This window comes from Dermacentor albipictus, chromosome 1, assembly GCF_038994185.2.
Source record: "Dermacentor albipictus isolate Rhodes 1998 colony chromosome 1, USDA_Dalb.pri_finalv2, whole genome shotgun sequence".
NCBI lineage: Eukaryota > Metazoa > Arthropoda > Arachnida > Ixodida > Ixodidae > Dermacentor > Dermacentor albipictus.
In genome coordinates, this window is record NC_091821.1 from 15,311,152 (window position 1) to 15,326,397 (window position 15,246).

The 15,246-nt window shown below is 45.6% G+C and overlaps 1 protein-coding gene across 1 annotated transcript in view; it reads right to left on the reverse strand.

Annotated features, from left to right (window-relative positions):
- Window positions 1-2,886: 2,886 nt before the first annotated feature.
- The window catches only part of LOC139060233 (cytochrome P450 4C1-like), a 118,651-nt gene continuing 106,291 nt past the window's right edge, over window positions 2,887-15,246 (reverse strand). The window contains exons 8-11 of the mRNA XM_070539297.1: window positions 11,088-11,261; window positions 8,447-8,513; window positions 5,281-5,460; window positions 2,887-3,497 (exon numbers count right to left, since the gene is read on the reverse strand). Coding sequence (XP_070395398.1) covers window positions 3,322-3,497; window positions 5,281-5,460; window positions 8,447-8,513; window positions 11,088-11,261 — 597 coding nt within the window. The 3' untranslated portion in view covers window positions 2,887-3,321. The remainder of the gene's footprint in view (window positions 3,498-5,280; window positions 5,461-8,446; window positions 8,514-11,087; window positions 11,262-15,246) is intronic.

The window sequence follows — 15,246 nt, forward strand, 5'->3', positions numbered from 1 at the left end:
ATTTGACCCCTGGTGCTTGCAGAGGTGCTGTCGAATACAGAACATCTGTTTATGTCTTTATTTCAAATTTTAAAAACACGAACGCCTACAGAAGCGGCACTAATATCAACAACAACAAAGCCACGGCGCTTTTAAACCCTACACAGGACATACATTACGCGCTTCAGCAAATCAATTCTGTGCGAAGCCTAGTAAGTGTGGTGTTGTTAGTAGCGTTATAAGAGCTTTATTTGCCGGCTTCATTATCAAGCATATCGGGTATAAAAAAACCCTTTTAGTCGAAGTAATGCAAACAACACTCCTTATACCACCCGCCCCCCGACTCCGCTTCCCCAGCCCCTCAATAGAGAGGGTACACTATTTCATAAAGAAAACAGTTACTGTTAAGGCGCTCACGCTGTTTTATCTGAAGCAGCACAAAAACTCTTTTTTTTGCTTCCAAATCTATTTCAACGTTAATGGCACAGTTATGAAAGTTATTTTGCTAGCACGGTCCTCATCTACTCGTCCCACCATTCCCTTGTCCCCGAGTGCCTCTGACATATGCTGGATAATTGTACGACATTGTCTCCCGTACCTCGACTTCCTGCACGAGGATGATTGGCGACTGACAAGACATTCCTTCACATCAAAGCGAATCAGCGAATGAGGCTATTTTGCCAAGCCTACACTCTAATTTTGTAAGGAAAATGTGTGAGCCACGATATATATTTAGACAGATTTATGACAGGCGGTTTGTAGTCTTAAAGCGTTCTCACCAAGTTTCTGAATAAGATACACTCTTTTTCTTCCTACTGAAATACATTATTGAGTAACCATTAACACTTTTCATTGGCCCTAGCGTTCCAGAGAACGATATAACACAGTTTTGCCAATTAACCTGTAGCTGTGACAAAACGCATGATTTTACTACACTCAGTAGCTTTGTCATTGCAGAAAGTACGCGCGCTCAGGTTGTGTGGGAACATGCGCACCAATAAGGCACCCGGATAACCAAGCGCATGGCACGAACTGAGCTCCGCAGGTTTGCACGGAGAAATGCTTAAGATACATTTTAGTTGTCCTCGAGTCATGTATTGTTCTTATTGTTACGCTCTTTTTCTTCACGCATCAGCTGTATCTTCCTCTCTTCTTTACTTTTTTGTCACACACGTCCTGAAAGCTCAGCGGATATGGCGTTACGCAGCTGATGTCTCGGGTTCGACTCCCGACCGCGCGTGCTTATATTCAGATGCACGTCTGGCTTCGTAATCAAAATTAATCCGGACGTCCTTACTACGTTATCTATGATAGATCACGTAATTCTTCTGGACGTTAAACTCGATCTATTTTTGCCACAATTTATGGGAGCCTTAAAGCAATGGAAGCTCGATTGGCCTGTCGGTGACAGTGCATGTTTTGCTATGGACCAAGCTTTGCGGTGACTTTCATCTACCCTTGAGTGAAAATTTTCTTGCAGTGCATTAAAACCTGAATGTATACTATACCTCGAGTATTTAGAAACTACTTGATGAACTGCCGCAGAGATGCAAGATTTCGTTGCGTAGAGCACTGCTTGTTATTGAACAAGATATTCATAACACGTGCACTTAAAATATTCTTGCTGCGTTTATGAGGTAATGGTCCGAGCACAGTTAGAGTCCCTTTAGGCTGACTTCACTAAATTTTGCCCAAAGCTGCTATTGGCCGAATCATCCGTTTTGTACCGGTGTATACCACCAGCGCATTGTCTAATATTTTCAGAAAAAAAAAACACGCACCACAAATAAGAGAGATCTACGTCGCTCGTTAGTGTGAATAGCTTAGAGCTTCCTGAATATCGTCCCTCGCATCGCGCATTCGAGAAAGTTGGAATGACTCGGCTCACATGCGTTTGCTTCCCGTTATCTGTTACCTTCCTTTGCTTTGTTCACGGTCTCCGGTATACAAGCGGACCTTACTCACTTAACACAATAGAACGGCTGAGAAAAATCCTCTCGCTTACAACGCTGCGGTGCCTACATCACGCTGGAGGAGTCTTAATTGCCTTCGCATGCCGTGACGTCAGTACTTTAAACGCTCACGCAGGAGTTGATATTGTCTCTCGAGCAATTTTTTTTTTCGAAACCGCGTTTCACGACTCAAGGTCGCACGAGAACTCGGCCCTCGCTGCGTTATGCGAATCTTATTATTCATGCTCCCGTAAACGCTTGCCCTTGTGGCATTTTTTTATTTTTATGGCCTCTTACATTTCTCGGTGTAGCTACGTCCCTGTGTCACGATGATTGCACACTTGCGAATCGAAAGAACACTCTTCCCACAATCTTTTTTTTCTCTAGCAATGTTTTTTTAGGTGATGTAGACTATGCATTAACGAACGTGCCTGAGCGGTAATGGCCGGTAAAGCAACACGAGGTGTTTTATGCCCGACGACAGAGAGGACCTAATTACAAAATTACAGTAAAGAAAGTAGCACACGAACAAACAAATGAAAACACACCAAGAACGAAAGGTGTTCTGCATACTCGATTATGAACAAATTTCTCGTCAATGTGAAGAACACAGACGTTAGCTTCCTTATCTGCTTGCGTCTCATCTGCAATCATGCGCTTTCAGCTTGCACGACGAAGGTGAAAAATAACAAAAGGGCAGAAATGAAGCGTGCGCGGTGTTGTAGAAATTAGCTGGCTTGTTCCTAAGAAACAAAATTACTATCAGTGCTTACATTATAGGGGGAAATTTTCGTCAAATGAAAGGGCACTGAAATTCCCTAATATTTAATAGGTTTCACAAACCATTATTGTCGACGCATGACAGTACTGACCGATGAGAAGTGCAACCACGCCTGTCTCATAGCTTATCTCATTGTGGTTCCACAGCAGGTATAAACACAGTGTAGGAAAATACAGAACAGACAAACAATGAATAAAAATTCCAAAACAACATGTGTATTATTTCCAAAGTTGGCCTCGACTTTTCGTTAGAGTGTCTCTGGCAATTCGTTCAACGCTAAACGTAGTAATTGCCGCTCTAGGTGACGCAGACTAACGTTGCTGTCCGGTAGTTACATCGCGTGGCTCGCTGCGGTAAAACGCAGCGTGCGCATGCTAATCAGTGCAGCTCTTCTTATCTACGCGAGAGACGCATTTAGCGTTCCCCAGTCGTCGTCTTGCCCACCTTCGGCCGCGCTGGCACTCGGCTGTGCCTCCCAAGCGAGACTGCACGCGGCGTGGTAAGCCACGCGTAAGCATGTCCTCTTGTTTCACCCGCTCGCACACAAGCAGTCTCTGGCACACGTTCGGAAAGCACGCAAACACACATGCCGGCAAATATCTCGTCGGTTCATGCGTACTGGCCGGGCTTCCTGCGACGAACCCAGACGCGGAGTCCTCCCTTGACCTTGGTCACCATTTCGGTGCTCACTTTGAGCCGGTCCAGGGGCCAACTGGCCTTGAACGTGTAGCGAAGCAGTACCTTCGCCAGGACGACTTTGCCTTGGCGATATGCGAAGCGTTGACCTGCAGGCAGATGCAAGCGGATATCGATGTGTGGCGTATATGGCATAATTAAGGGCACAGAATTCAATTCTGGTGAGCGCATATATAATGCTGGTGGCTAATACGGTGGTGTGAAGACAATAATTTACCCAGTGACAAAATACGAATAAACTTTTGTCGTTATGATCACTTTGTTTGAAATGCCGCTGCAATTACCGCTTCGTAATCACTGCAACACACCTTTATGCGAAATGAAGCTATGCGAATGTTCTACATAATATTTTCACCTAATTCTTCGCTGTATCATTGATTTACTTGTGCGCGCAAGTGTGCAAATAGATGACAGTATGCTAAAACGTTGATCTCCCGCCATGTGAATCACGGTACCGTAGTGAGGCGGAGCATTCGCAGCGGGTCTAACGTATCACGTATCACGGAAAGCTAAAGATATATACGTGTAATGCCTTCACACCGAGCCCAGTGATGTAGTGAGGAAATATATTATTGAGCGTAGTTTTGTTCCGCAGAACATAACGAAGCTTTTTGTAAAACTTATTAGTATGCCAATGCGTCTTGCCGGGAGTTTGCGGCATGAATATATCAAAATTTCTTACTGTACAGAGATTCCTGCTTAGTATATATATGAGTACTGTCCGACTTCATTCCCATAATATTAATACGCGTGACAATGTTAATAAAATGGGTAATAAGAGAAATCAGTCATTAACTGATGTTATTGACGATGATCGTGAAGATCTTGGGGTCCGCCATCGCTCGCAATTTTGGCCAGCAAAACTGTATTTCTTTTTCTGAATTTTATTTTTGTAATATACACTCGTGGTGTATCCTGATCTTTCACAGTATGTTCTATTGAGCAACTACTTTTTCGTGTTTGTCATTTCCTAATTAGCACAGGCTGACTGGATTTGTAACTATCAAATAAAACGCAACACGTACAACGCAAACATGCCAACGTTTTCATGAAAATACACTTTTTGTGTTAATTTCTCCAAGCTAAAGAAAGAACAAACAACCACCGCAATATCAATAAAAAGGGAACACAGGAAGGGATTGGGTGAAGTCAGTGGTTTAATCCTTCACTTTTGACTATGTAGCCAGTGTACAGAAGTGATGTATTCACGGGAGATAACGATAAAGAGCATGTGGCCAATCTTGAGGCTGTGTCAGCGTTTTTCCGATTGACAGAGCACGCAAGGGCGAGGATGCTGTGGCGGTGGACGGCAACGCATCCGAGACAGCGGTCGTGGCCGTCGCCTGGGAGCGATCACTGCGCACAACAATTTTGACTTGCCACCTGTTCATATGCGCTCAGGTTCGCGTGCAGAACAGATCGTTAATTTGAAACTTCCGAGAGGACTCAAGCGTTTCCGCACGCAAAAGCCCATAGTTTCACGGCATTATTTCGGAGCTCGCGTGCTTTCCCCGGAGGCAGTCAAAACTAAATCTACTACAGCTGTCTACTAGGAAAGAAATCGATTACATTTTTTTATCAATACGCTCTACTAATCCACTGAAGGTTCTGGGTTGATATCAGTATCTTAAAGGTTAGGATAATTTATTTCGGATGATGACTCGCTCATCGAAAATCAGCCGTTGAGTCGTTCAAGCGAGCAAGAAACAATACTGAGTTGGTTTCACTCGCGCTGCACGCAGTTACGTTCTATAAGATTTGACTCAAGTTAACCGGCTGAACCGCCCTGTTTATACCATTCCGTTTGCGTCTCTTTATTATTGGCGCCCCCTCCCCCCATAATCAGTGGGTGCAGTGAGGTCCCAATCTTACCGATGCAATTCTTCGCACCAGCTGAAAAAGGTATGAATGCGAAAGGATGTCGCTTCTTGTCAGCTCCATCCAAGAATCTGGCAGGTATGAACTCTTCGGGCTTTTCGAAGTGGTTGCTGTTTCGGTGTAGGCCGAATATGTTGATAAAGACAGTGGTACCTTTAGGAATCACTACGCCATCTGAAAGTAAAACAAAACAAAAACAATAAATATAAACGCTAATGATCACGAGAAGCGAATGCGCACGTATGGAGTTTGCCGTTGAGACTCATTCTGGACGTTTTATATGAGTTAACTCACAGTCATACATGTTCCTATAAAATACCCTGACATGGAAGCTACGCGAAAAAAATACTTTTCTGAACATTACCACGCCAATTTACCTATGCACCCTGCATTTTTCCTATCGGTGAGCCGATATTTCCCCTCGACCGGCTGTTAAGTTATCTTAATGATGTGAACTTTTTGAAGAATATATCTTACCGCTTTTAAACTCATCTTCCCTACGCTACCCCAAATCCTCCATAATCATCCTAAATTCTCTCAAGAAATTCAAGACTAATCTTTTTAGGTTCTTGGCCTTTACAGCCGCCGCAGCACATCACAGTCATTGCAACCCATTATACCCGCTGTCTTGTTTGTAACATTCTACCGCAGTACTAAACACTGTTACTGGCGCTCTTTGGCCGTTGAAGCCCTTGCGCCATAAAACACTATTAACCAAAAAAAAATCTTTTTTAAAAATTTCCTACAGAAAATACTTGTTTTGAAACTTTTCTTCAACTTGCTGTAACAGTAACAGGGTCAAGGCGCATAAATTATAGTAGAAATATCGGTTCCGCGCATTTTGCGAATGCTCCGCTCAACGTATTCTGAAGATATACTCCAAAGGTCTAAATTTATTGTTGTTGGTTAATTTGACGGCATTTTAACGTCAAAATAATGAGAAAAATTAAGGCGCAGTCGTCAACTTTAGCTTGTTGTGATACAATGTCAGGATGTAAATCATTGCTCACCGGATTTTTTATGACACTGTAACCAGCAGTGTCATTTCGCGTACTGCATTTGAACTAAGTAGTCTTCTTTACGCCGCTACTCAAACGTTTAAAGAAGCGGAGCGACATAAAGTGTTCGGTTAAATAAATCTGAGAGGAGGGGTTGGCCTTGCCACACACTTGACTTGATATTCAGATGTGTGGGGCGACAAACCCACACGCACCCACGAAGACGCGCAAAGCAAGTCAACCCATTAATTTGAGTAAATTTAGAGGGGCCTATCAGGACCTGTGTCAAATTACAAAGTGTAGCGCGCGACAAAGACGGACCTTGCGGTTGCGGAGCGTCCGTACGTGTAAATTGCCCAGCCCGAGCCCTCGTTAACTCTGCACGCGTGGCGAATGGGTGTGCTGGATTCTTGCAACAGCAAGAGACTCGTGCAGTCACCATTTAAGCAAATGCTTAGAAGACACATGTTCGTACCTTCACTGGCCACGTGGCGTGCAGAAGTTACAGGATGAAAAGCAAAATCACGCTGACACTTCTTTTCCGTGCCCCAATTCACGCCATGCCGCGAGCGCAACGTAAGGGCAAACTACGCTCCATCCCTTTTTTGAAAACAACCATCATCACGCTGACACTTCTTTTCCGTGCCCCAATTCACGCCATGCCGCAAGCGCAACGTAAGGGCAAACTACGAGTCGCTCCGTCCCTTTTTTGAAAACAGCCGTCATGAAGAGCCCACAATAAGTTTCGGGCACGAGGTAAAAACTGAATTGCAGGGTTTATCCTTACAAAGTATCTCTCGGGCTGTAGGAGACACTGGAGTAGCGGGCTGCATAATAATTTTGACCGCCTGCGGTTATTTTAACGCGCGCAGGCGTCTTTGCTGTCAGTGCCACTGCTTAACACGTCCGCCGAGGCCCGGATTCAAACCTGTGACCTCGTGCTCAGCAACAGAACGCCACAGCCGCTCAGCTCCCACGGCGGATCACAACAGTGAGCTTTCGACATTACTGACTCTGGAATCAATTAAATTGTGGGTTGCAGTGCCATCAACACTCTCTTCGTTAGAATGGTTAAAGGCGTTGCTGTGAAAGTTTAAAAATTACGTTAATGGTGTTGTTTTTTTGTTTCTGACGGGCCGAATCCATGATCTCATTATGAGGCATGCCGTAGTGGAGGGACTCCGGAATAATTTTGACCAACTGGGAATCTTTAAGATGCACCCATTGCACGGCACAGGAGTGTTTTTTGCATTCCGTCCCCGTAGGAGTGCGGCCGCAGTAGCCGGGATACAACCCTCGACCTTGCGCTAAGCGGCGCAACACCATAGGTGGCAGGTGAACATTTCTGCGCGGTATTCTGCACGCGAATGGTACTCCACAAAAGCGGGCGCTATCACTTCGCGAGAGAACTGTAGAAATAAAAAAAAGAACACTTCGCCTTGAAATCGGCGTGGTGGCAGCGCGCTTGCAGCTTGTTTGAAATTTGTTCATGTCGCGGTAGAGCCCTCTTGTCCCGGCTACATAAAAGGAAGCACTTAAAAAAAAGAACATAAATCAAAACCCAATGCTTTCGATAGCGCAAGTTAATACAAATCAGGGCCCGTATTCAGAAAATGTTCTTACGTTAAAAGCGTTCGTGCAGCCAATAGCGATGTAGGACATATTATTAGCGAAGGTGATCAGCCAATGAAAAACACAACTTACGAACGCAAAGCTTTGTGAATTCGGCCCCATGTGCTCACATTACTTTTGGGTCGTTTGTAGTATTCGGTTCTCGTGAGTTATATATTGTGAGGAAATATGTCTATCTTGTCTTTAGAAAAAAAAATGTGCATTTGGTCAGCTAGTCTCGGTGCGGCACTGCATCGCATACGTTTTCCGTACAGCTGCATAGTAATATTACTTGAAGGGAATACGGTGCTATAGTGTCGGAATTCTCTCCCGGCATGGTGGTTAATAAGTGGGAATGATTGACAGTATGTATTTTACCAAGGTAGTAATTCGGGCTAGGTAATCTGTCATATACTGGGAAATTGAGTAGTTCTCAAATGACAAGATACGATATAGGAGAACAGACGGCGCTAGTTTTGCTTTCCAGCTGCATGATCTACCAAAAGATATATTGAGAACAACTAAAACAAAAAAGAACAATGGCAACTCACCTAGCTCGATGCTTTCGTCGAGGACCCTTCCTATAAACGGTATTGGAGGAAAGAGGCGCATGGCTTCCTAAAAACAGAATAAAAAAAGAAACAGAAATTTTTGTTACTGAGTGCACATTACACGCCCCTCCATTTAAGAGCTCGGAGTGCTTGTACCTGCAATGAACCATAGGGGTAATTTAGCCGCGGCTAAAAATCTACGTGGAGCCAGAAACTGAGTTGCCGCCCAGCAAGTTGTTGAAGTGACAGAGGGGAAAAAAGTTTCACGGAAGTTTCACCCCTTACCGTGCGCAACACACTGCCACTTGCAGATGCTCTTTTAACTGTTATTTTATTCGCGGGAAAAATTATTCGTGCAAGCGCCTTTAGTTTTCAGCAAATATCTCGCATATCCATAAGCAAGAATTATGGTTGCATGGATTGAATTCACCCTCTGGATCATTTCACGGTGCACAACAATGTTACCCTCCTGAAATCAGGAATTCTCGTGATGACAGTGACCAGGACCAATTTGGCAAGCAAAAGTGAACGCTGAAAAAGTGAACTCTAACCAACGCGAAAATAGCAGAGCAGCGTCGGCCTAGACCCAGTGTCGGAATCGACCTATCGAACACACGCTTGTGTCAACCTCAGCCACTGTTCGACTGCTTGGTTCTTTGGTGCGGATAGATGTATGTTGAAACTTGCGCTTCATAATGTTACTATGCTAAGAAAACTGCCTTTCACTAGATGCAATAACGTAGTTCAGAGACAGGCTTCATAAAGATACGAGAAACAGACGCCCTAAAATATATAATGGATTGTCGCCATCATTAGCTTCGTGAGGTACCTTCTGCCCAAACGGTTTTCTTCTCAGTAGAGTTTGACTATTCACGAGCTATCTCGTACTTTAAACTTAGCAAGCATTGGGCCTGAGGTTTTGCGACAAAATGTGGTACCACTGCATGCTTTACATGCGAATTTGGCGTTTAGAGTACATTTTGCGCAAGGGACTTGCAGCTTACGGCCTATGTCATTGTACTGCGCCCTATAGTATGTTAACGCACGCTTTTGGCAGTGTAGACTTTGAAATGTAACTACAACATGACAATATCAGCAAGAGATTGCACTTGAGCGTATGTTTCCAGTCGGGAGCCACCAGAGGCACTCGCTGTTCATTCCCAGAAGAGGTGACGGCCAGACCCCACTGAAAATGCCATCACCGATTGTTTCTTGCGCCTGCCGTCTCGTATCGTCCTCTGCTTTGATAAAGTTATAATAACGGATGAGTTATGAAATTAGGTTTTGACCATACCTGATTTTCAGGGTCTAATATGCGTTTGAATGAACTCCGCCTTTTTCTATGCATTTCAGCTCATGAGAAGCACGCGCCACTATAGTTGGCGGACCAGCAAAGGGCCTCGCAGAATGTCAAAAGGATGGCCTCCGAAATTGCCGTACTCGGTGCGTTATAAGCAGTAGAGGAACGCCGCAATCTTGGACGCCCTGCAAAGCTGTTTTCACACCGACAACTTCGCCTCCTGTCTTATAAAATTGTACAGTGGCGTGCGAAAATTTGATTGCTGCACAAACCTTCCTGACCAATTTTATTGCCATGAGTGACCCGCAGCGCTACGCTGTGTCGTACCTATACATTTGCTATCCCCTTATTTTAATGTTACGTCAAATTCGCTGATATTGTTCCGAGGGTGCCGTCACTCTACGGGTGCAATAGATACACCATTCTTGCCCTTGTATATCGCCAAGTACGTCCGCCACTATGGTGTTCCGCTAATTCTAAGTTTGTGTAAGTTGTCAAGCAGGACATCCAACACGCAGTTCTTGATCTCAAGGTCGGCGCTCTACCGAAAAATTAAACCATGGTCTCGTGTACGCTAGCACGGATTTGAAAAGCAAAATTGCAAAACACTCCGGGTTGTCGGGGATCAAAGAAATGTCCTGACAGCTATGGAGTGGGCCAAATGTGTGCTTGAAACAAACTGATCCCTGCATTCTATAGCAGTTTGAAAATGGTGTTGATGATGAGAATTTTTCCATGGGACTTCCTCATGTAAAAGTTCTACTGGCCCGCAATCGTCTGTGTTATAAATGCATCATAAATTTAAAATCTCAAAAAAGAAAGGCGTTCGTGTTCTCTGCTTCTTCTGCACCACTTTAGCTCTAGCCTTTGCACAAAATGTCCGCTCAACTATCCCATTAATTTACTATTCTATTACCGTACTATGCGTCGGAAAAGAAGACTATGTGAAAGAAGATGACAGATAGATGTTTTGCCACAGTGACACAGGTGAAAATAATGCTGGTGTCAGTCAACTCATTTAATTGTTATCGTACTTTTAGCTAGTTGTGCGAAGTGAGAAAGGCAGCGAATATTTTGTTGCTGGCTTATTAACTTAGGCTTGGGAAATAGTCTGCCGATAACTTAGTTCTTTGAGTAATATGCAACATCGTATTCCTGTATCTAATAAACTGCACGCTAAAGTAGCTTCAGGAAAGTAATATCTGTAGTTCTGAAATGTGCTTTTGCTCATGGATATCTCATGACTTGACATCACACCCTGCATCCAACGAACAGAACTGATTATTCCTGCGGATTTTCACTTCTGTTGACGTTGGGCATGAAAGTCTCCTTGCGTTATACCTTGAAGCATGCCTCGAGGAACACCATGCGGTCTACGTCGTCTCTCGTGACATCCCGGGTAATGTCGTCCATAAATATGGCGTCCAATTCTTCCTGGACTTTCCTTTGGAGTTCAGGATGCAGCCCCAAGAGATACAGCGTCCAGGCCATAGCAATAGATGTAGTGTCGTGTCCCTGCGTATGAGCATGAACATTTAGAGTCAATAAAAGGGAAAAATTGCCATCCACCCGGCAGGAGCCCGAAGATACAAGGGAAGCTCATACGGGTCTTTTATACGGGTTTCTCAGTGTCCCTCTACTTCGAGTTGTCGAAGAATTCGCCCTCGCTGTACAATCTGCTCTCTTACTGGGTAACTCAGGTGGTAGAGCGACCGCCATGGAAAGCGTGGGTCCCGGGTTCGAATGTCCGGATCACGACAAATTTTCCTTCTACTGCGAAGCTTTCTTTCTTTCTGAGGAACCTTATACAGAGTTGAATTTCCGCTCTAAGTCAAGCAGATCCTGCAGCAGGGGATCCCGCTCTTTATACTTTTCCTTTGTTCTGATATGCTGGAGGAATTATGTCCCCGTGCTGATCCAATAAAGACCGAACTAGATTGAGCGTTTCTATTGACGTCGCCTCGCTACGCGTCGACGTCAACAGAACGGCGCAGCGATCTTGTTCTGTCATTGGCATTCTGGCTTTTCGCCTGTCCCCGGGTCGATGCCGAGTGACACTACGCCCGCGGACGCCAGCAGAAACGACGCTGAATGTTGGTCATTTCTAACAGCGTCTCCCGGCACACCGCGAGGCGTAAGAAATGAATTTTAGTTCCTGAGACTGGTGTGCTCATTCGAAGCAACATCCGTAGCACATGCGAAGTAGCTTGTCTCCTGTCCGGGCCATCACCAATTTTCTCGGTCGCCATTAGCAAGTTGACGGCAATGTGATGCCACTGCGAGGAAGCTTGGAAGATATTTACGACCAGAGCAACGTGGAACAGAGCCGCAACTTGTTCTATAGGTTTCTTTGTGAAGCCGTGTCTGTCGCGACTGAAAATAGTAGCCGCGCACAGCAACCACTCGCATCGCTCATCATAACGGCCACCATATCCCAATACATCTGACATTTTCGCCTGTAATTCGACCTCGCGAGAGCACTCTGCATCAGCCCGCGAAGCCCCCACGCAAGCAGGAAATGGGTGCACGCGCTCTTCAACGCCAGACGTTGCGGTTAGGTTCCACGCGTGGGCCCTTTTGATACGCCACTGCCTTGCGGACGCAAGGCCATTAAATACGCTAAACTAAATCTATTCAATAGCCTGCATTACACCTGTTAAAACCAAGGCCCGTATTCAGAAAGCCTATTTAAAGTAAGAGTGTTTATCAGTGGCATGCTTTAAGCAGACAGCCGCGATGTCGGGTTGATCATCATGGTTATGCCTTATTGTGGACGTCACTTACGGCTTAACATTTTGTAAATATGATGTTAGGTTGTAAACATGAGATTAGGTTTCAGTGCATTAAAGAGGCTGGCCCACGTGAAAAGTGGGGTTATTCGATATTTGCTAAAAGCCAACTTAAGGCTATGCACAAGAACACTGAAAACAAATGTCTCAAATTTCTTAGCTTAATCAGTGACAACTTGCTTAGAGGAAAATGTTTTTCTCGAAGATGTTTCTTAGAGAGCATAGGATGTTTAAAAGCAAAAATTTTAGTTGCAAGAAGATCTGCCCTATAGAAAGTAGAGAGAGAGAGAGAGAGAGAAAGGCAAAGGAAAGACAGGGAGGTTAACCAGAGATTATCTCCGGTTGGCTACCCTGTACTGGGGGAGGGGAAAGGGGAAGCGATAGGTGAGAGGGAGAAGGATTAAAAAAAAACGAAACTACACACACACGCACGTACACACAAACTGTTTCTGTGGGCACTGTCACGCAGCCCGCAAAGGCGTTCCTACTGTGATGCAGTGCACCGTACAATCCTGAGTCACACAGTGAAGTCACAATCTGTCAGAAAGTCCAGTGTCTTTTAAATACCGCAGCAGCGCCTTCATGGCCGATCGCGCTGATGTTCGCGTAGGCCAGTGTCCAAGAATCTTGTTTTCTGACAGTGGGCGCTTGTCCAGTTTGTCTAGGGTGGCTGAGAGGACTGCTCTTTGCGGGTTGAAACGAGAGCACTCACAAAGAAGGTGCGCGATTGTTTCATTGCACCCGCAGAAGTCACAAAGTGGGTTGTCGGACATTCCGATAAGAAACGAGTACGCATTTGAAAATGCTACTCCAAGCCGTAGACGAACTAGAAGGGTACAGTCGCGTCGTGGAAGCTCGGGCGGAATACGGAGTTGTAAAGTAGGGTCCAGGGTATGAAGTCGCGCACTTGTGAAATTGGATGAATTCCACTGAGCTAATGTCAGGTCGTTTGCCAGTACGGCAAGTTTTTTCGCTGCGTCGGTTCTCGAAAGTGGAATGGCAACGCACCTGACGCCGTCATGGGCAGATCGGGCAGCTGCGTCTGCTCGATCATTGCCGTGTATGCCACAGTGACTAGGCAACCACTGATATATGATATCGTGTCCTTCGTCAACTATGCGATGGTGTACTTCTCTGATTTCTGCGACGAGCTGTTCATGTGATCCATGGCGCAGTGCTGAGAGTACACTCTGTAGGGCTGCCTTGGAATCACAGAAGACTGACCATGCATGCGGTGGTTCCTCCTGAATGAAATGGGGAGCCGCACGCAAGGCTACCAGTTCAGCAGCTGTCGTTGATGATACATGCGACGTTTTTAGCTGTATTTCGATGGATCTTGTTGGTATCACCACAGCAGCAGCTGAACTTGCAGATGTGACTGAGCCATCGATGTAAACGTGCACGCGGCCGCTGTGCACCTCATGTATAAGTTGTAATGTGGCCTGCTTCAGGGCAAACGACGGCATGTTAGCCTTTTTAGTGATTCCTGGGATGGTGAGGCGTACTTCAGGTCTGTGCAGGCACCATAAAGGTGTGGATGGTCTTGCTGCAGGCATGTAGTTAATTGGCAATGAGGTGCGATTGGCAACAATCATACGACTGATAGCTGCGTGTGGCCTTTCTGCGGGTAGAGCGGCAAGGTGGTGAGAAGGTAGTCGGGCAACGTGGCGAATATGCGCTCTGAGAGCGTCGGTTACCAAGTACGTTGTTATTGGGTGATCCCGAGCTATGACAATCGTTGCCACTGTAGACGCACACCTCGGAAGGCCGAGACACGTCCTTAGGGCTTGAGCTTGTAGTCCCTGGAGTACACGCAGGTTTGTTTTGCAGGTGTTTCCAAGCACAGGGAGGCTGTATCTTGCGAAGCCGAGGAACAAGGCGTTATAAAGCTGCAACATTGATCGCACCGATGTGCCCCATGACTTTCCGCCGAGAAACTTGAGGAGATGTATTATTGTCAGCAACCTCTTCTTTAGGTACGAAACGTGCGGGCTCCATGATAGGTCGCGGTCGATAATTACCCCTAAAAAGCGGTGTTTACGTGCATTTGCAACTGCTTGTCCGTTGACACTTACAGAATAACGCTTCATTGCCTTCCGAGTGAAAGTAACAAGGCAACATTTCTCTAAAGACAGCTCTAAGTTCTGTTTTCGCAAGTACAGTGATGTTAAGGTAGCTGCCTTTTGTAGCCGTGCTCGTACCTGCAGTCGTGTTACAGCAGACGCCCAAATGCAGATGTCGTCGGCATAGATTGATACTTGAACTGTGTTGGGCAAGCATCTGACTAGGCCAACGAGCACTAGGTTGAATAGCGTCGGGCTCAACACTCCGCCTTGCGGTACTCCACAGAACGTTTGGTGTTGAGTCGTGGCGCCTTCCTCGGTCATCACGAAGAAATGCCTGTCAGTCAAATAACTGCACAGCCACTGAAAAGTGCGGCCACCGATTCCTGCTTTAATCAGAGCCTCTATAATGGCATAATGTGCTACATTGTCATAGGCGCCTTTTATGTCAAGGAATAGTGCCGCAGTGAGTCGTTTCATCCGTTTTTGATGTTGAACATACGCGACCAAATCGATGACATTATCTATCGATGAGCGCCCACGCCGGAAGCCAGCCATAGCATCTGGGTACACGTTGTAACTTTCCAGGTACCATTCCAGGCGCGTCAAAATCATTCGTTCCATTATTTTCCCTATGCAGCTGGCCAG